The sequence below is a fragment of the Corvus cornix genome, chromosome Z, assembly GCF_000738735.6.
Source record: "Corvus cornix cornix isolate S_Up_H32 chromosome Z, ASM73873v5, whole genome shotgun sequence".
NCBI classification, from domain to species: domain Eukaryota; kingdom Metazoa; phylum Chordata; class Aves; order Passeriformes; family Corvidae; genus Corvus; species Corvus cornix.
The window spans coordinates 63,296,721-63,318,990 of record NC_046357.1 but is presented as its reverse complement, the minus strand read 5'-3'; the positions used below and the strand labels follow the sequence as shown (position 1 = coordinate 63,318,990).

Genomic DNA, 22,270 nt, shown 5'->3' with positions numbered 1-22,270 from the left:
AATATCCTCCTGGTTGCTTTTGTATACAAAGGAACCTAGCCAGTCTTTGATAAACTAACTCAATAAACATACAAATATAAAGGGATCACAAATGTATAATAAAGAGATAGCAGTGAATTATTAACTAATGTTGTTATAAACAGACAAGTTTTGGAGTCACAATGCTCATTTTGCCCTGATTACTGAGTTGTATGTGTACACATATAACTTTTATAAATCTTTTAAACAATTAAAAAATACTTCACAAGAAGCGTCATTGAATATTGTTGCCAGAAGTTAAGTTGACCTCAGTATAACATCTGTCTCAGCACTTTCCCTACCTTCATTAGTAAATCTACCATTGTTCTTGAGAATGACATATACAGGTGGAGAAGTGTGAACACCCAAGCTTCAGAAAAAGCTTTAGTCAAAGATTTTAAGAAAGTAAACCTGTTAATGAAGACAAACTGACCAGAAATGATCCTTACTTGTCTGATGTGCCTTTGAGCAACCTGGAGTAACAGACCTGAGCAACTCCCTTCACATGGCTTTTAGCTTTAAAGCCAAAATGTTACAGAGCTGGAAAAAGTGAAGCTATTCTTTAAGTGAAGAAGGAAATAAATAATGACATACTCTTATAAACCAAAGAACTCTAATTGATCACAAACATCAGGGAATCAAGAAAGCTCAATTGTCTTTGTCCTACAAAAATCCAGGGAGAACAGATTTTTGCAAAGAAGCAGAAGCAAATATGTTGGTCAGCTACAGATATTTTTCAGAAGTGCAGATGTCAATTAGGTATTTAGAAACATCTTGAATAAGGAAAAATTTCCTGCATAGAAATAAGAGACAATAATTACTTCTCTCTACAAAAGGAACAACATTCTTGTAAGACTGATTTTTATTGTTTTGTTTCTGTGGCTGTTTTTTGCAGGTGTTGCTGCTTTGGATTCCAGTGTATCTGGGAAGATTGGTTTGCGAGCAGTTGTATATTATCTCTGCACTACAATCATTGCTGTAATACTAGGTACTCTGTGATTCTGTAACTTTATAAATCATCAGCATTGCCTAATTACAAATATACTGCCCTGTGACATTACTAATTTCCCAACACAGGATGTGGAGACAAAACAGGGAATCATACCAGACAACCTGACATTACTTGTAGCCAGATAGAGAGAGAAGTTAGTCCTGCTGTCCACGGCTGGGCTCTGTTCCTATCCAGTGTGAAGCCACAGGCAATTTCATCATATATCTCAGCTCAGGAAGATTAGGAGCCATCTGCTGAGGTAAACAGTGACCGGCAGTGAGAAAGCTGAATGAACATTAAAGGCTAACCTTAACTACAAAGTGAATTTCCTGAATAGCAAAGTGGTAGCTTGTTCCTGATTCTCAGATGTGAAAATATGTAGTGTGTTACACCTGCAAGAATGACAGAAAATACTGGTTCCCTTGTCATCTTTTTTCCTTCCTTAAAGGTTTTTTCCCCCTCTGTCACTGCCAGGCTCCAATCTTACCCCTCTGAAATCTACATCTCCTCTTACAGGAAGTTAATTCCTGACAAGCATCATTGACATGTTCCATATTTGCTTAAAGAAACATCTTCAGCCAGCCTTCTTAAGTAAGAAACAAAATAAAATAGTCTATCTCATATGCTTGCGAAATTTCTGTGAATATATAAGGAGGAATATTATTAAAGACTAACATTATCTAACTTTGAAATTGTCCCAACTCAGGGTGAGGTGTTAATCCAGACAATCTCCCAAGGTCCTTGCTATTCTAAGTTGTTCCATGGTGTTATGATATTACTTGTTTCATAATGCAGAGCTATGCAAATGTGGTACTGCTTTTATTCACAGATGTCATTAGGAAGACTTATTCCTGCCTGGTTGAAGGGTCATCCAAACACTTCTTTCTCCCTTCACTGAAATTTTGTAGTTTTATCTGTTTTGGATTTCTTCGGACTTTTTTAAGGGAAGGAAAAAAGAAAAGAATATGCATTTGGAAAATAGTAATAGTAAAAATTCCTAAAATTAAGCCACTAAAGTAAATTAAAAATTTGTCATTGATTTCAGTATTTACAAGGTCAAATCTAGTATTTCTTAACCCACAATTTTTAATTTCTGTCTTTTTCTGAAGCCCTTCTCTTACATAACCCTATTGCTACCTAACTTAAGTAAAACACCCTGTGACTTTGGGGTCACAGTACAGCGCACACTTGTATTCATATCTGAAAGCTAGTAACAAGAAGAGCTACATAAAGGAAAAGGTAATATCAATTAAATATATTCACTCTGTAAAAGTTGCACTACACTCATCTGAAGCCCAGCTAAAATAATTTACCCTCCTGGTGAGCAGTAGTGATGTGGTACAATACACACAAAAACAAAGCTAAAGTGATGAAGTCTAAGGGCAAGTAGCAAGTAGCTCCTGTGGTAGGGGAACCCACACATTTAAGGACACCAGCTGCAGACTTTTCTTTTCTGAACATACCAGCATGAGCACCCAGGGAAAGTGTGTGTTGAGTTGAGCTCACAAAGAGTTTGGCTTCACAGGATACACTGAGGAAGAATACACCAATGCCTCCGCTTGCATTGTGAGCTCTCTGCTTCTCCTTCTGCAGGGATTGTCCTAGTTGTGACCATTAAACCTGGAGTGACTCAAAGAGCAAGTGAGATTGACAGAGTGGGCAGTACCCCAGAAGTCAGTACTGTTGATGCCATGCTGGATCTGATCAGGTGAGGTTTTCATTTTTAGTTTCCATATCCCCTTTGCAGAAGTCCAAACAAACACAAATGAAGTTGTGAGATGTAATACAATAAAATGCTTTCTGATACTGTTTGGATTAATAAGGGGAGAACAACTTGTATTTCAACAGATTAGACATTTTAAAATACGCTCAAAGCAGTCTGTTTAAAAAAATTCTCTTTACACCATAGACTTTGGTTAATAAACCAGTGATGAAAAATCCCTCCTTCACAGAAATTGACATGCAAGATTTATCTATTATGAGGAAAAGATCCATAAAGGATTGGTGGATTACTGACTGGCAGGTTCTGTGTCATCCAGCATAGACAACCACCTGAAATTTCAGTGCCATGGTTCTGCTCCTCAAGGCAGGATGCAGAGTAACAGATGCAGTATCTAAAGATTTCCAAGGGTTCCACAGTCAAGAAGTTTGCTGCATCACCAGTATCTAAGGCAACCTTATACTGTGTCTTTCCTCATTAGCATCATGGACAATGATGGATACTTTAAAGTGGTTAGAAGAAGGAAGCCCCTAGAAAAGGCTGCAGAAGATATGTGCAGGTTTTCAGAGCTACTGTGTTTAAAGAATTCTAAGAAAAATAACACAAAAAAGGCTGCATTTCCAATAAAGGTTAGGTCATTCCTTCAAAAATATTCTGTTGATTTATTTTTTCTTCTGGTGTATTTAGTCTCTATTCTGGGTCACTATTCCTGCCCACCATTTTGTTTTTGTAGAATTTTTACTTAATCTATCATGTACAAATGAACTGCCACATATCTAGTAGTTTGGGGGTTTGCTATAGATTATAGCTCAACATCTTGCAAACAAGATTAAGACTGTAAATTAGGAGTTAAAAGATCTGAAATTCTTTTTTGAAGGAATTAGAATTAATTTTCCTACATATTTGTATTCAAAAATAGAGATAAAAATAATGGATTTAAGATTCAGATCCAGACAGTCTTATAAAGATGAAGGAAAAACCCACACTTATACAAATTAGTATTGCTTTTGAATAGATTTTGCTTTAAAAACTTGAAAACTAAAGGGAGGAGTTTGTGTCAGATCTGCAAGGGAGATAAAAAATTTCTGCTTCAGTATATAAAATGCATTTTTCTGCCCTGGATTGGATATTTACCAAATACCTAATTAATGCTTTTGCAATTGTTTGAATCTGAAATTGTCATTTGGAAAGGAGTCACACAACTGTGTTGCACTAAATCTCCTAATTTTTCGGTGTGTGAAAATGGTCCTTGACACCGGAATAACACAGGAGCATTTATCATTAGCCAAGATTAATTTCTGAATTCAAAACCTATAATAGAGCACACCAAATATCTGATTCTTACAGCACAGCCTGTGTAAGAGGTTTTTTATTTTTCTCATCTGCCTAAATTTGACACATCCTGTAAAGGCAGTGTGTCCTGCATTCCTTTTGCAAGTCATGGAGATAATGTAACCGGGAAAAAAAATATACTGGGTTTAGTAGCTTACCAATAGAAATGTCAAATACTAAAAAATAAGCCCAAAAGTTCAACAAGTTCAAATAGGGAAACAGTCATTGGGACTCTTAAACCCTTAATTTCTTTGGACTCTGTATCTGCTGATGCTAAATATACTCCTTTCTGCTAAAAGAAACACAATATGATCTGGTTTTTAAGCATCAAATTTTATCATTTTGTTTATAGCAAACAACTTTTTCTTAGTATGCTGTAATATTGAAATGCTTCTATGCTTGTTAACAGGAATATGTTCCCAGAGAACCTTGTTCAAGCCTGTTTTCAACAGGTAAGTTTGAACATTCCTCTTTACTTCTGTAGTTTTCATTGTTAGCCACAAATTATTTCTTACGTCACAAAAAACTTGTCAGGCAAGACTTATTTCTGAGAAGTCCAGGAATATCTTAATCTTGTATAAAAACGTGGGGGTTTAAGACATCTTGGTTTCATTTCCATTATGATAAACCCTCTGATATCAACTATTAAGTCCCAAAAAGACACTATTTAAGAGCTGGATGCAGAAACCAAGTAATGTATAAGACAAGATTTTCCCTTTTGTGACAACAAGAGTTAGAAGAACCATTTTATGAGGATCTGTTTCCTTGTTCTTAAGGTCCCTCAGTGTCTGATTAAGTCTGTGTAAGTTAGCCCTCACCCGAAAGTGTCTCACATCTAATGTCCATTGCCAGAACAAATCCTTTGAAGGAAAAGGCTGATAACTAGTAGTCTATTTGAGGCATCTTTCAGTAAAAGTCAGTGTTGGAAGATGAAAGAGGAAACTGCTGTCTATACATTAGACTTACCAGTTAACCTTTCTCAGAAATTTATATCCAATATGCTGCTGTGCACAACTCACTTTATAAAACTTCTCCATGCAGTTTTTCTCATCATTACTGGTCACCCAACACTAAGGGGACAGTCAGGCTCTTTTAGGGATCCTTGACAGAATGATGGTGGCACTAAACTGTAGTTACTATTAAAGTTTTATTTGCTTAATGGAATATTATGATTAGTATAGCACAGAACTTACAATCAGAATAGCACAGGATTTCTATGAGCAGAATCAGTGTAGTACAATTTTATAATAGCACCATTTAACTTACACTTTCTAATCATCTGGAACCACTGCAGATTTGGTCAAATCTTACTACTTGGTTTGCTGTATCAACGTAACAATCATACTCTAGGCTTGAAAGACATATGAAAGAGTGCAGGTTGGTCACTCAGTCCTCAGAGGAAGCAGACAATGATGGAGGCATCCCTGACCACCAGGTCTCACTGTCCTGCAGCAGCTTTGGTCCGAGTACTCATTAGGACTTGTATCTGCTTGGTTTTATGGACAGTGTACTTGATGCTGTTACATTTCCCTGTTCTGCCACTGCATCATCAACACCACTTGTCTGGCTGGGTGCCTGGAACATTTAAGACAAATAAACAGAGGAGTAGTGAGCCTAGTGCCCAGGAATCTGGAGGCCAGTAGGGAGAGGAAGGGTAAGTCTGTTTGGTTTGTCTGCTTGGTGCACAGGACCTTGAAGACCTGGCAATGAGGGGAAAGGGAAATATGTAACTCATTTGACCACAAAGAATGGCTGTTTGCCTTACATAATGGCATTAGTTATGCTGACCACGTCACCAAGGGCCTGGTTGTATCAGGTGCATCTGCTTTACAGACCTCTCCTGGCATGGCTGTCAGCAATTCTCTCCAGACTGTTTGTTCCAGCAAAAAATTCTTGCCATAATCAGGGCTCTAGCTCATGCCCCATGAGACTGCAGCATGTCCACAGGGTATCCAAGAGCCTGGGGAGCAGAATTCATAGCATATTATTTGTGAATCTTTTGTTTGATCTACAGCTTCTGAGGTACAGAGCCCTGATGGCTCACATGAATTGGGAAATAAAGTCTTTGTCTATGTTTGCTACCTTCAAGTCAGATTGGTTAATTTATCTCTTCTTTTTACTGGGCAAAGACTATTCTTTGTCTGTTCTTCAGTTTTCTCATGTTTCTAAATAAGTTCTTCTGGTTTCTTTTTTAACTTTTCCAGTATAAAACTAGACGTGAAAAAGTTGAAGCTACAACTGCTGTGAATAAAAATAGCTCCATATTTCCAGAAGAGCTCACTACAACTGCTACGACAGCAAAGCCCTCAGAGGTGCGACCTTTATCCTTGTATTTCTTCATAATATATGAAGGAGGGAGAAAGAACATAGACTAAATTTGGTTTAGTTCATGTGGTTAGTGATGAAGAAATGAAAGGAAATAGCACATAGACGGATTTTAGCAAGAGCACAAAAGTTAATAAGTAAATGCTTAGAGGTCATTGCAAGTATCTTCCAGTAAGTTCATGAACATCAGAGGAGCCCACGGGTAACTGACCAGTCCAAAGATAATAGATGAAGATTGATTAAATTTATCTGCTTTATGAATTGTCAATTTTCTGAGAAATTAAACAGTCACTGTGGAAAGACTAGATGTACATCACCATGAAATGTTTGAGTAGCAACTACTGTAACTGTAAGCACTAGAGAAGAAAATTAGTTGAAAATAATAAATCTTTTTAAATGGAAAACAAAACAATATAAAGCATTTGTTAATTAATAGTTTGTTACTCTGAAAAAAAATGTACAGAAACAAAAGTGAAGAAGAGATTTAACAAGCTTTTCATTAGAGGTGTAGAAAGTTTATGGGCCTTAATGGTGTATAAAGCCTAGACTTACTCTGGAGGAGAGGGAGAAAGGAATTCAAGAGAATGTGAACACAGAACGACAGACAGTACCAAATCAATATACATTTTATTATACTCCTTCCAAATTTCATCTCAAAGTAACAATAGCATGAGCTATATTAAGAGACATTAATACAGGATTGCAGTGAAGAATTGCACCCTTTCCTTCATGTGTTCATTCGGCACAGAAGAATGCATGAATACCTCTTTAGTAAGATTATAATGTTATGTGCATACAATTCTCCTATAAACTATGCAATTTCACTGATGTCCCAGTTGTTATGCAGTGGTGAATTTATCTCAAATCCAGATACAAACCCTTGAGTTGCTCAGAAACAAACACAAGGATTCTACATCTGTGTTTTGTTCTCCACAGTGGGGAGTAAATCTTGAGTGTAGGGGAGTAAATCTTGAAAGCATGACTGTGGATACCTAGACCTTGCCATACCTCATGTCAGAAGTCTATGGAAAGGATAACACAAATTAAGGGGTGCTTTACTCCCTGCTAGGGTTTGGTCAGATCCTTGCATAGCTTTAAAATGCAAAGTGTTCAAGTTCAGTTTTGTGCATTCCTGAACTTGCCCACTTGGCACTTTCAGAAAGCCAGCAGAGTGGCTGGGAAAGAGCTTCATGTCTTTCAAACAAAATCTAAATGTATTTTTATTTTAGAACTCTAAAGTAAATTCATTGTTTTCAGATAGTACTTTTTTTCTCTTGATTCCGATCTATAGAACAAAACCCAAGAATATAAAATCGTGGGCATGTATTCCAACGGCATCAATGCGCTGGGGTTGATTGTCTTTTGTCTTGTTTTTGGAATGGTGATTGGGAAAATGGGAGAGAAGGGACAAGTGCTGTTGGATTTCTTCAATGCGCTGAATGAAGCTACAATGAGAATAGTTCAGATAATTATGTGGTAAGTCCAAGGATATACTGGCATTTCCTAACAACTTCTTTAAGTGGATTTTGTCACTGAAGAGATAGGAGTGGACTCAGACTTCATGTTTGCTTTTGCGTAGTGCTTTACAGAAATCAAGTTTCAAAGAAAGGTTGGTAAAAATTTTCCTTTCTACAGAATTTGATTCTTTTGAGGAAACTGGAGACAGGGCGTCCACTTAATATATACTAAAGAAACAGTCCTATTGGTGTACAAGAAACTTGAGTTTTTTAGACATTCTTGCCAGATGTTTATAAAAACTAGTGCACTAGTGACTTGAGGACTCTTTTGGGGATAAGTATTACCACCCATATGCCCTTCTGAGTCTTGAACATTATTCCCTGACAGACATTATGTTCACAGAATAGCTGTCCTTGGATCTAAGTTCCTTTAGAAATATGAATTAGTATGTAAGCCACAGCACAGAGCAAAATTCAAAATGGTATGCAAAATACAATTTAGCATCATTTACCTCCTGCTAATAGGTTTTGTGAGACTACATTCTCATAATATTCTCAGACAAGAAAAACAAATTTAAAATACAGAAACTCATCTGATAGTGTTTGGTGTGACTTCACAGCTATTCACAGATCTTTTGTCTGTGCAAATCACAATTACAGGATCAGGACTATTAAGTGCACATACTTCCTTCCAGAGTTTGATCCTACATGTGGAGTGCCTTGTGCCGTTTACTACAGTACTCTACTCATATGCACGTTTCACACCAGTACCTTGTCAGATCTGACCCTTCCGTGGATTTTTCTTACATCCCAGCACACTGAGATGTCTGTTAAACTGTAAACCTGTCCAGGGTTTAGCTGTACTTCTTGCTTCCTTAAAGAAAGGTAAATTAATTTCTGCAACTGGTCCTATGCTAAGCAGCTAATTTAGTCCCAGGCTAAGTTAAAGCCTCGCTGCAGAAAATTACCAACAGCAAAACCCCAGACTTAGCACATGCCATACAAGAATTTACTTATAAATTGATTATCTATTTTCTTGCATGTGCCAGAAGCTGTGGCTACAGGCTCCCTGAGTTTCTACAGATGTAGAAACTGTTGTTTGAAACAAGATAGAGCTTTTTGCCAAAAGGATGAGGAATTAATTCTGTTTTCATCAAATTCAGTGCTTAGAGGAACTAGGTATGCCTGCTTTCTACAGGGATAAGGTACTATTTTGTTTATGAGATAGCACACATACATTTTATAAATTTATAATTTCTATTTTAAAATGGATATATTTTATACATTCAATTTCTAGATTAATTTATATTGCTCAAAGCTCTGAAGTAGTAACTTGTCTCTGTGACAGCCTGCTCTCTGGAACCAAAAAGAATGCAGTGGAGCTGATGCTAATATAATTCCTGATCTTTCCCTTGAATTTTCTATAGGCAGTAGCCTATGCAGCTGTTCAGGTCCATAAGGCATGGCCTTATGCAGGTTACCTTCTTCTGTGCAGGTGACACAGATATAGCCCCCAGTGCTGCAGGGCAGCTCCTGTAGCTCCAGGAGACTTTTCCCATCTATGTGGGATTGCAGAATACACAGATACTGGTCTCAACACTGCCAACTCCCACCCCCAGGGAAGCCTGTGGCTATACATAAACACTGGCGGTGACAGGGTATATGCCCATACCCCTTCCCAAATTCTGTGTATTCTGTGACACCAAGTTGTACAATACTAGCTAGACTACATGTAGAGTTACATTTACTTTGATTTTCCAGTCTTTATTCATCACCTCTGTTGTAACCTTGCTGCAAATTAATAAAGTCCATTGTATAACATAATATTAAAAAAAATCTGTTGTTGTGAAATAGGATATCAAAACATATTTTCTATCTGTTTTAAAAAATTACTCTGGGAGAGAAATTACTTCATGGTGAGCATGCAATATTTCTGAGAATAAATTTTTTATAGCTTTATTTTTGCTTTCTAGGTATATGCCAATTGGTATCGTGTTTTTAATTGCTGGGAAGATAATAGAAGTTGAGGACTGGGAAATCTTTCGTAAATTGGGTCTTTATATGGCTACAGTAATAAGTGGGTATGTAATTTCTTAAAGATGGAATTGTATGTATGCAGTTTTGGAGATCAGTTGGTTACCACTCAATTATCCACCACATCCAGTCTTTAGGTCAGAGACAAAAATTCTCATCAGTGAAAATTATGTGAGGATGTGTGAGGGTGGTTTGAATCCACATTTTGCTGGATGCATGTTTTGTTTTAAAAAGTCACTGCCTTGCATTCTAAAAAAAAACAAAATGCAAATGCAAATGCTTTTCTTGTATTCATTGTTTCATCTTCACAGCCTGTGCTGAAGCAGAAAATATTGTTGTATAAAGGGCAAGGTTATGAATTATGTCTTCCTGGGGCTTGCCAGCCTATCAAACATACACAAATACATGGATTATGCTGGGAACCTCTACGGCATTTTTGAGCCCAAGGTGCAGCAGCATAGACCAAACTTTCCCTGATGAATACAAATGCATAGTAAGAGCAGTGCACAATAAATGATGCCAAAGAGACTGATCCCTTGCCTACCCAGTACTGAGCAGACAGCTGACATCAAGAGAAGCCCTGGGGATTGCACGATTTGTTAATTCCTCCTTCAAGGTTAGGTGAGGGTGAGGCTGCAAAAGGAGAAGTTGCAATCTGAATAACAGCCAAGCATCAGAACTTTCTTCTATTCTTTTTCTTAGCCGTTGTCTATGTAGAATAGTCTGGGTGGAGGAGGTTACATCTGCACAACGTGGAGCTTTCAGCATAGGAACTTTAGAATAGCTAAACTGCTCCAAATGATAGGTTATTATAACAGATTATTATATATCTCTGAAGACTATCCTACAAAGGACCCTTTTGTCAGATAAATGGATATTACAGTCTCAATAAGTTAAATGCCTTTAAATTTCTATTTCCAATTCAGTGAAGCATAGCCTTCTAGGCTGTCTTGGTCCATTACACTAGCATCCAGTCCTATAATTCCTTCAATATACTAAGGATTTATATATGTTTTGTCTAGAGGCTAGATCCAAAGTTGTTCAAGAGCTTTTCCCCACACTTTCTGCATTTGCATGCTGTTCTTCAATCATTATTCACACACTTTCTGACAGCCAAGCAAAGAGAATGGTAATATATTAGTCTTAAATGCAAACTACTTTATGAATAGTCAAGAAGGATCTCTGGGGTTTTTGCATTAATCTGTGCTAGATAAGCACATTTACTTCAAGGTTGTTTTGTTTTATTCATAAGCTAGTATGTTTGGACTAGCTGTTTGAAAATCAGAGATAAAATTTCTTTCTAAATAAGAATTACCGCTCCAGAAATAGCACTGATGCATGACTTTTCCAAAATGCTACAGAGATGAGTGCAAGTTATGTTCATCTAATGCATTATTCAGTTTTTTGTGAGTATTTGTTTGCACTCGGAAAATAAGTCAGATTTTTAAAGGTTTCAAAAGTTGATATTTACCAAGAGATGGTAAATCAAGACTCTAATATTTTCTATACTAATTAAAAATGACACCCCAACCACAAGCTAGATAGAAGTCATTGACAGAATGACAGTATCACTCCTGCAGGTATTCTGTTATTAACTCCAATTAACTCAGAGGAGGAGTATGTTGGATGGATTTCTACAGGCTTTTGACTTCAATTTTACATCAGATAGCAAGTTTTACAGTTTTAGATGTGATAGCAAGTTTTATGACTATTTACCTATCAGTTACTGGTTACAGGTTACTGTTTGTACTGTGACAAGGCAAGTCTTCCTTATGATGTCTGTGAAGACACAGTGCCTTCTCCAAAGTACTTTGCAAAGTAAACTGCCATTACATAGTCTCCTGTTTAGCTGATAACCATGGGTTTGACAGGTGCAACAATTTTAAGTAGATTCCCAGGTGCCATCAAAAACATTATATGTAGTGAGCACCTTTGCATCCTTGGAGAGAAGAAGTCTCTGTTCTGCCAAACATGACACCATTTTCCTTGATGGGTGCTCAGGTAGATCCCTGCAGCATTTCTGCCTCCTGCAGAGTAGCCTCCTGTGGGTGCTGCTCAAGGCGTTGTGGGTCAGGGCCAACAGCAGCACATTCTCTGCAAAACTGACCATCAGGGAGAGCGTGTTGTAATCAGATCACAGGAGCAGATATGGACATGTACATGCAAGGCTTTAGGCTGCAGGGAAAAGGTGGTTGTTGTGCATTTTTCAGGCTGCAAGAATACCATTTTTCCTTACCTCTCAGGAAAAAGGAGAAAAGTTGCTCTTTGTTTAGGTTTCTTTAAAACTGCTGTTCCCACCATCACTTTGGTTTTCATTCTTATGTGTTTAACTTTGTCTGTTTGCAGTGTATTCTGTTCACTGGCGTCTTCTGTAACAGCTTATCATCCTCTCTTTCAGCTTGAACCTGAAAATAGCAGGTTATCTTAAACATTTCTTGTATTCCTTATCAAGATAATTGTGCAAGAGCATGAGTACTGGTGTATCTTTATCCTCTGCTTTCTTTCCTTTAACTTCCCTATCCAGCTCACCTTCTTCCCAGCTTTATTATTCATGATCTTTCACAGCCTCAGCCCTACCAGCACTCATCCACCATTGTCTGCAGATCATCTCAGTCTCTATGTTTCATTCCGGTCACCATGAGGGAGGAGACTTCCCCCAGTGTTTTTGGTCCAATTTTCCACTAAGTATCTCAAGATATCTCTCACCATTAATGGTTGCAGAGTCTGGATGAGGACATATTAGAAGTTACAGCAGAGGAAAGTAAGTGGAGACATAATTTAAGTGCCAGAGGGAACTCAGGCTGAAGTGGGGGGAAAAAAAAGGAAGCTGCAGCAAGTAGACTCTCCTTGCCTGTGCCTTTGTCTCTTCTGAAAGCAGCAAGGCAGCTGCATCCCTGTGAGGGATATTCCTATAAGGAATGTCAGCTTGGGATTCTGAGGGACAAGATTCTTCCTGACTTAAAAATTAATGCTATTAGAATTTCTATTTTCAGTTACTGATTATGATTTTCAGTATAAAAATTTCTGCTGCTTGCTGAGAATTACATTTTATGAACAAAAATAAATATTACTTCAAATTTGTTCCATGAAAATCAGTAGCAAAGCAGATACACACAAATACTTTATTTTGAATAATGTCATGTTTGTGCTGCTACTAAAAAGGTGCAGATCTAAATTTTTCAATAATTAAGTCAGTATCCTTTTAGACTTAGACATACTTGAAATGCTTACTCTCATTAACATTTCATTAAGAAAGCAAATGACATGCATACCACTTTCTTTTTTCCCTATATATTGTGCAGAATTCAGTTCTCAGGCATGTCACGAATCTAGCAATTTATACAATGGTGCCTTGTGGTGGTGCATGTATAAATTGCTAGGTTTCTTTCTAGAGTTATTTACAAAATTTTATCAAGATATGTTGCATGCTATTATTTACATTCCACGAAATATGTCATATGTTCCCATACAGAATGAAAAGTTTTAAATACTTTTAAAAAGCTAATTTTTCCAAGGAAACAAATATGTAGGTTTTGTGGGTGATTTTTGATGCTGTTGTGGATTTCTGTACTGTGACTACTGCTAACTTAATTGTCTATTTTTGGCAGAACAAATGGTACCATGATTTATTGCTATCTTTATCAACTGCTCTGAAACCATAAAGCACTATTACAACACAGAAATGTGCACGTGAATGTATTGTGAGGACAGAATAAAAATTCCAAGGTCATATGTGACAACAGTTTTGGGGTTTATGTTTCCAGGCAATGTAATGATTTCTTTTCACAAAAAGTTGATGTTGCTATAATTGCAATCTTCGAACATAGGGAATATTTCACAGACTCTTCAAATACGTTTCATTTCAAAGGTACTTACAGCAGTCAGTTTACCTCTAATCTTAATGCCCACAAGCTCTGCATTCATGTGCATGCAGGATTACTGCACAGTGTTCAAAATTATAAATTATATGCATAAGCTGAAAGATAAATTTGTCCCTGAGACCTATACAAATATCCAGGCAAATACATCTGAGCTGCTAAAGTCAAGAGGGCAAGTTGATCTCCTATGAGTCAATCCACTTAATTTTAAAAATTAATAGTTTAAAAATATGGTATTTCAGCATCTTACAACATTAAAAAACACTTAGACTACATATATGTCATTTAAACACTCCAAAATATCTCACTACATTTTAATTGTAGACCCAAGGTTACACAGTTTTCCCCAGAGCAGGTGTGGATTTTTCTAAACGTCCATATTTGAAGTTTCTGCAGAAAGATGTGCATTTCAGCCAAACCTGACTGGAAAGCATATCTACCTTTATTTCCAAAACATGTTCTGTAGTAAGGGCAGACAAACTGAGAATAATAATTTGTTTGGTTTTCTGATTTGTCTCTGGTTTGCATTGTAAGGATTTGGCAGAAGAGTGAAGTGTTGTAGTGTTATTTCAAATCACCCTCTGCATATCAGTTTAAATAGTATGTATTAGTTTAGGCTTCTCATTTTCATCAGTTTAAAATTATTTCCAAGTCAATTCTTATTCAGCTTAGGAAGGAGAGATAATTCATATATAGTCTCTCTTTCCTTTCCAAAAGGAAGCATAGAACAGCATTGGTCTGCTTTTTATTAACGTGGCATTCTCTCTAAATTTTGCACATAGGTGTCACTAAAGTCACCTTTAGTGTTTCATAGGTGTACTTGAGGACAGAGCTGGGTACCTATGATCACCATTTTAGTAAAGCAAGACAATGAGATGGATCTATTTGTTTGACTAGTTGATTTTATTTTGCAGACTTGCAATCCATTCCAGTATAATTCTGCCACTGATCTACTTAATAATAGTAAGGAAAAATCCTTTTCGGTTTGCCATGGGGATGGCTCAGGCACTTCTGACAGCCCTCATGATCTCTTCCAGGTAAACAAAAGAAACATCTTTTCTGTAATGTACCTAGTAGTAATTGCATTGTTTGTGGTCTGATTTTATTGCTACTTTGTTACAAGCCCTCGTATCAGCTGGACAGTTCTCAGTCCCCTGGAAGCTGAAATACTGCTTTCACCATTATTTCAGTCATACCCAAAGGGCACTACAGAGTGCATTAGCCTTACTCTCCCAGGAGGAGGCAGTTCTTTGCCATTCAGTTTATTAGTCACAGACTTGACAGAGTGCAAGCTGTTGCATAATTTTTGTGACTACATAGACCATGGCAATTTTACCACCTAATTTTGAGAAAAACTAACTTATCTATTTCTTCCAATAATTAGAAGGTATAATAAAAATTGCTTTGCTTTCTCATGGTGCAGCCTTCCTTCCTGCCTTAGATCTCTGTTTGAATCATAAAGCAGATCATGCTCTGAGGAAAAGGAAATATAATGGAAATGGTGTGTTGTTGCCTGCACTTACTTTATGTGTTTCATTATGTGCCAGTTCAGCAACTTTGCCTGTCACCTTCCGCTGTGCAGAAGAAAAAAACTTGATTGACAAAAGAATCACAAGGTTTGTTCTTCCAGTTGGAGCTACCATCAACATGGATGGCACAGCTCTTTATGAAGCAGTAGCAGCTGTATTTATTGCACAGCTGAACGACTTAGAACTGGATATTGGCCAAATAGTTACCATTAGGTAAGACTAAAGCCATCACATGCATTTTGTGGAAAGTGAGCTTTTTTTGTGAATGGTACATTAACTTTGGATACCCCTTGGGAAAGTGTATCATTCACAGCACAGGGAATAACAAACATTCTCTCTTCTTGATCCAAGGCCTACCCAGTGCAAACTGATGAGGAGGTAGGATGAGCCAGGATATGCAGCTGGTATACAGCACTGTTCTGGAAATTGCCATTATTCTTCCCTGCAAACACTCACAAACCTAACTCAGCCTCTACCTTTGATCTGTCCAGTTTGCTTGTTAGACATGTGTTCCCTGTTATTATGCAGTGTAACTATAACAGTACATCAGTACATGGGTTGCCCTATAAGCATGACACTGACTTTGAGTAAGTGCTATTCAAGAGTAAAATTGAAACATTTAGGCTTCTTTCTTGCAGTGAAATAAAACTATCTGTGCTAGGAAACAGTTTCTGTGACCAACATGTATTCTGAATGCCTTCTCTGGGCTTTATTTGGGATTTAGTGTTATAGCTACGGCAGCCAGCATCGGGGCTGCAGGCGTGCCCCAAGCCGGACTTGTCACCATGGTGATTGTGCTGAGCGCTGTTGGCCTGCCTGCTGAGGATGTTACTCTGATCATTGCAGTTGACTGGCTTCTGTAAGTTTAAGGCACTTCATATTTAATTACTTTTCCTTTTTCTTTTTTCTTCTTTTTTTTTTTCTTTTTTTTTTTTGGATGTTTGCATAAGTTGCGTGGAAATGTGTGGGTCTGAGAAAGAAAGCAATAAAATAATTCAGGACTGTTGCAGAAAATGGACAAAGATTATTCTTATAGCCAGGCTTGTTCAGAGTTGAATGTAGTAATGGCTTTAATTGTGAGAGAATTCCTACTGCATGGGATGGCAGTGAATAACCTCACATTCAGAGATGCTTTCAGCCTTAAAGTAGTGGTCACAGCACTAATAAATCATGAGCACTTTCCTCAAGACAGACAAATTTGACAGTACCAACAAATGTCTCTAGAGTGTCAGAGATGTCACCACGTTATGCTAAACACATACATCATTCATAAAAATCAAATGTAGCCACAAGCTGCAAAGACATAATATCCATACACTGGCCGTGGAGCTCAATATGAGCAAAGCAAAACTGGCCCTGGACTCCACATGCACACATATGGCAGGCTGTACTCGGGTCTGTGCTGCCAGCACTACTTTGTTAGGGCTCTGCTTCACCGAGAGCACTGGCCCAGCCCTTGATCAACAAGCACACATGTAAATTCAGAAAGTGTTCCTTATATCTAATCCCAACCACCTCAGAGCACTTCCAAACCTCTCAGTCCCATTCATCAGCTCTTTCTGGAGAGAAGCCTTTTTGCCAGAAATCTCTTCTGTTCAAGTTATACCAGTGTGTATCTCTGCTGAAAGATACACACTTGCTGTTTGCAAAAGCCCAAAGAATCACAGAGTATATTCTAGAGGTCAAAAGGACATCAATACTCAGTTTTGTCCCATGATACATAGGGCAAGAGGATTCATGAGTTAAGTAGTATAATTTTAGTTCTTTTGCTTCCTAAACTGTGTGAGCTTTAGTGCTCAGCCCAAGGTCTTGTTCACCTGCAGTAACTTAGCATGGATAACATTTCACTGGTATCAATCCAGCGATCTCAATAATTTCATAATATTTGCATTTCTTCTTCCTGTTTATTTACACTCAAGATGAATGCCTTACTGTTCCTCCTCCACTCTTTCCAATCATTTTCTTGAAGGATTTCTGGCAGCAACCTATGTATTTCACAGATATATTTAATTTATTTGATTATATAACTCTATTTTGCAATCAGGGCTGTTGGATGGATCGAAGAATCAATTCAACTTATGTATAAGCATAATTTCTCCAAAGAATCCAGTTCCATCCACAAGTACATTCTCCCAATTAGCTGTCTGCAACAGGGCTCCACAATCATTTTGTTTTCTCCAGTTCTCTTCTATTCCTAATGGGCATTTAACATTTTTAAGGATCAGTACAAACCACTGGCTCAGACCACGCATCTAAAGAGTCTAAGAACAGAACAAATGTATATTGGTTCTTTGTCCAAAGTATTCAACCAGCCTCCTGCAAATTGCAGCTCACAGAATTCCTGGGTTAGAGGTGGTTTTTGTCTTCTTCTTCCATGAATGCCTCATTGCTTTGGGACCCATGTTTCCCCAAGTCCTGTGGAGATGAATTCCACATCCTAATGATGTGTTGTGCAGAGACATAATAGAATTTTGTTTGTTTTCATCTACATCCTAATAATTTCATTTGATGCCCTCATCTTATGGGATTGAGGGAGAAAGAGAACGGTAATTCCTTATTTCTCATGGCAATCATGACTTTATGGATCTGATCTTTACTCCACTTTAGAAGTCCACAGTTTTTGTGGGTTTTAGGCACAATATTAGTACATGGAAGGTACTTGTTCCACCATGAAGCATACAAATAATTCAAGATGTGTCTAATTGAGGCATTTTTCAGACTAAGATGTGTTTTGCTGTGTAAAGTAAATTAAATATTAATATACCAGGGATCATTGCTAGTGCATTTTGTACCTCAGGAAATGGAATGCACATTTTGATGCCATGTAGACTATTAACACTTTCACATTTTGTACTTATTGCCTAAAATGTATAATTTTGCAAACTATTTGCTAGTAGTGGCTCATTAACAACCCACTAGTTAATTCTGAACTTACCAAGGTTATATTACATAGGCTTGAGGACTACTTCCACATGTTAAATGAAGGATAGAAAAATTAATAGAATAGTACTATTATAATAGATGAGTCTCCAGTGCTGTTTATTTCCTCACTTGTCACACTAATCTTACTAGAATCTTACTTTACTGTTCTTTCTTCCTTTGCCTACCATATATTTTCATTGAACATGGAAAACTTTTTAAGCACTGGAATTCAGTAGCGGTAGAAGTACTGTGAAATATTGTGAATATATCCACCTCAATGTCTCTGCATGGAAAGAGAAACTTGTTCTGCCACAGAGCCTTTTCTTTTACTCTGCAGAAAAAGAAAAATGGGGAAGTATGGCCTTCCACTGTCCATACCATACTTCCATGCCAATTTTTAAACTTTGTTATATTGAAAGGGTTTGTTTTTCCTCTGCCTAGTAGCAGCAGGTTTTTAAGGCCTGCATATCACATACCTGTCTGGAGAAAAATCAATAGTGCAGGAGTATCATAGTTCTTTAAGTGACTTGTTTAGTACAAGTTTGTACTTCCGCCCTTTAACAAGGAGAAGCTAGCAGAAGACAGGCCTGCCCTTTTTTCAGGGTTTGGGCCAGAATACTGAAGGTACTGGGCTAGGTGCTCCTCTGGCTGAGGACATGACTGTTAGAATGACAAAAGGCATGATGCAGACTCTGATGCTGCAGCCCACAGCTGTGTGTCATCACAAAGGGAACCAGCTGTGCAGCATACTTCAGGAGCCTGAGAGGCGATCCTTCCAACATTTTGTAAGACTGTGCCACAGCAGTGGAATTACTGCTCTAACACACAAGTGATATTGATGCCATGATGATTTTTTGCCTCTTCTTTTATACCCCTTTTATATACCTTTTTATAGCTTCTGTATTCTTAGTGGTTTTTAGCCTACATTCTTAGACTTGTTTTTCAAGCTAGGAGACTAAACATCTTAGAAGCCTCATAGTTAGGGATCAGTGTGCCCCAGACCCCAAGGTCCTCTCCAGAACACATTCTATAAACTAAGATAGAACCATCCAGGGGAAGGTTCCTTGGGGAGGGGGGCTCACTCAAGCCTCTCATTGGGGAATCTTTGATAGATATGCTAATTAGTAAAGACCTATAATGATATACCAGGTCTTTTGGGGGTGTGCATTGCAGCAGGCATTTCGGCGCATTCCACCTGAATGTAGTGCACCTAAGGATCCTTAAAATAAATACAAAAGTAAAATCCCTTTATCCCTTCTAACCGTGTTTGATTCTTGCTTTTAAGACGAAGAAAAGGCATCAATATGACTTGCCATTTTGCATGTCCTGTACAGAGTCATTTCTCATGAAAATTACTCCAGGCTTCTTCAAATACACATGGGTAAAATTCTGTTTCTTGTTTTACAAAACTATTTTACTTTAATTGAAGAATTACCCAAATCTGCAATGGGAAGAAAACACCACTGCATGAGCTTACTTTTACTAAAAGGATTTTCTGAACAACTGAATGGTTTGTCTCACAACATTTTTGTTCCATAGGGATCGATTCAGAACAATGGTGAATGTCTTGGGAGATGCCTTTGGTACAGGAGTAGTGGAGAAGCTCTCAAAAAAGGAGCTGGAGCAGATGGACGTCACCTCTGAAGTCAATATAGTCAATCCTTTTGCCCTGGAAACAGGAATACTTGATAATGATGAAACAGAGGCTAAGAAATCTTATGTCAATGGAGGCTTTTCTGTAGATAAATCTGACACCATATCCTTCACACAGACATCCCAGTTCTAAAGCCAGTAGCTTTCAGATAAAACAGGAGCACTAAGGGACATGGCCATATGCAACATCTCAAAAAGCTTAAAGGATAATTGAGAATGAATTACATCTCACATTTGATTTACTACACAGACTGATTCTCCTTACCAGTTCTGCCCCTTCTTATCATCTCCCTCAACACTTTGAACTCACCATTGTTAGTCCTTACTGACAGTTTGAAGAAAAAGACAGTTGTAAAATACTTTTTTTTTTTTTTTTTTTTTTTTTAGAATATACACTATTGCTGAGGCTGTGAAATGCCTCTCTGGAATCAGCATGCTCATAAATGGGTCATTACCTGGGACAGCCAAATGTGTTTTACTCAGGAGTAGCACAGCATTTCACACATTACCACAAAGCACCTATATGAAATCCCTTTTTACATCCTTGCCTTGTAAACAGGTTGCACTGTACTTGACAACTCCTGTAACTTGATCATTTGCCAAAATGCTAATTTCTGCAGCTGAGGGGATACTACTTGCGTGATTCAGGAAAAAACAGACCAGAAGGGCCTTGTGATAAATACATTTTACTGTGAATAGGGTTTAGTTTTTCTTCAATTGTGAAATAATTAGTCACGGAAAGATTTCCAGTATTTATGTAGCTAAGTTTTTCCATGCCTTTCATGTGAATGCCAGCTGCTGGTATGGGCCTTCATATGTGGAATAAATTGCTCTGAGCTTGCTCTTCTGGCATTTGAAGAGCTTTTGTAAAATGCTACTTTACCTATTTAGGTCAGCTTTGATGGCCTCCTCATACATTTCCATCAGAAACAGAAATAAGTCCGTTTTCTGTTGTCCACCTTTGATTTTAACAAAATGTTAGTCAGCCCTAGAGTAGGCAGAGGTCATGAAGACAAAAGTGCAGAGCGCAAATTCTAAATGTTTCTTCCTTGCAATAAAAGCAGATATATAGATAGATAGATAGATACCAAGAATATAGGAATGAGACCTTTCTCATAGAAAGAAGCCATTCTCACTAAACTTCTTACACAGACTGGTTGTTTTTCTGGCTCCTTGGTTTAGTTTGTCAGTTGAACATGCAAGTTTATAGCTGCAACAGTGCTACAGTGCCAACCTGTCAGCTAAACTGTATCTTATGAACCATTTCTGGACCTAGAAAATCATGGCCTCAGGTGGCTTGCTATAAGATAAGAAGCACCAAGAACTTCCTCATTAAAAATCTCCATTTTCTATAACATTTTATACAAGATTTCCATGGTGCAAAAATCACTCTCTCAAGGGAGGAGTTGATATAACAATTTTTTTCTGCCTTGCACATTGAAGTAGTTAGCCATTTTATATATAAACTGAAATTCATATACAGTTATTTGTTTGTGAATAAGCTTGTGGTAAGCATAAAATCACACTCATATGGTAACAAAAAAAACCTTCAAGTACCTGCAGTGTTATTACTCAATTCAATCCTACACTTTTGTATTTAAACAAACCAGAAGTGTGCCAAAGAGAACTGATTAAGAAGAAAATATTTACTGTAGGTTTTGATAAATTGCACCTTAAATTAATGAGACATAATAGTGTATTTAAACTTAACATCGTAAACTATACGAAAAAGTTAATCTAAGTATCGGTAAATTTATACAATATAAAGAAAATGTACAGATTGAGTAAATCAATCTTTTACCTTTGCAGAAACAGTATGAGACAGTCTTTACTTGTGCAGCTTTGCTTATGGGAGGAAAAAGCCTACCAGTTTCCATGACTAGCCTATAATCTATGCCTTGTCTTTAACTAGCTTTTTAAGTCACCCTTTTATGATCACCTTATTATGTAGTCACCCTGTTAATGATGTACTGTGAACAGTGTTCCTAATGTGTTATGAATAAATAATTTCTCTCTTTACTCTTGTTTTAGCCTACTATCCTCTCCATACTGTAGAGTATAGAGTTCCTTTAGCTATAACAAGAAAACCAAACCCCATCAAATTCAGGATTTATGTTATCATCTCTAGTGATTTAGCTGTAGTTTTGGCAAGAGTTACGCTTTTCTTCCAATGAAATAAATGCTTAAGAGCAGAGTACTGAAATTGCAAGAAACCTCTCTAACTACAGATGATCTGGATTGGGAGTATACCATTATTAAACACAAGGTAAGCAGGGGATTGTTTACCTATTATTTATTTATCTGGATCATATTCATCTGAGCAGGGGTTGATGGTATTATTTTGCCATCTGCTCACAACCAAGAGACCAAACCATATACTGAAGATCCTCTTACGTCCAAGGACGCTTTTC

General features: G+C 37.4%; 1 protein-coding gene across 1 annotated transcript in view; it reads left to right on the top strand.

Moving 5' to 3' along the window:
• The window catches only part of SLC1A1 (solute carrier family 1 member 1), a 51,091-nt gene extending 29,213 nt beyond the window's left edge, over nt 1-21,878 (top strand). The window contains exons 3-12 of the mRNA XM_039567503.1: nt 914-1,006; nt 2,603-2,717; nt 4,471-4,513; nt 6,266-6,373; nt 7,678-7,862; nt 9,817-9,924; nt 14,670-14,792; nt 15,303-15,497; nt 16,009-16,143; nt 19,746-21,878. Of these exons, the coding sequence (XP_039423437.1) occupies nt 914-1,006; nt 2,603-2,717; nt 4,471-4,513; nt 6,266-6,373; nt 7,678-7,862; nt 9,817-9,924; nt 14,670-14,792; nt 15,303-15,497; nt 16,009-16,143; nt 19,746-19,992 (1,352 nt within the window). The 3' untranslated portion in view covers nt 19,993-21,878. The remainder of the gene's footprint in view (nt 1-913; nt 1,007-2,602; nt 2,718-4,470; nt 4,514-6,265; nt 6,374-7,677; nt 7,863-9,816; nt 9,925-14,669; nt 14,793-15,302; nt 15,498-16,008; nt 16,144-19,745) is intronic.
• The last annotated feature ends 392 nt before the right edge of the window (nt 21,879-22,270 follow it).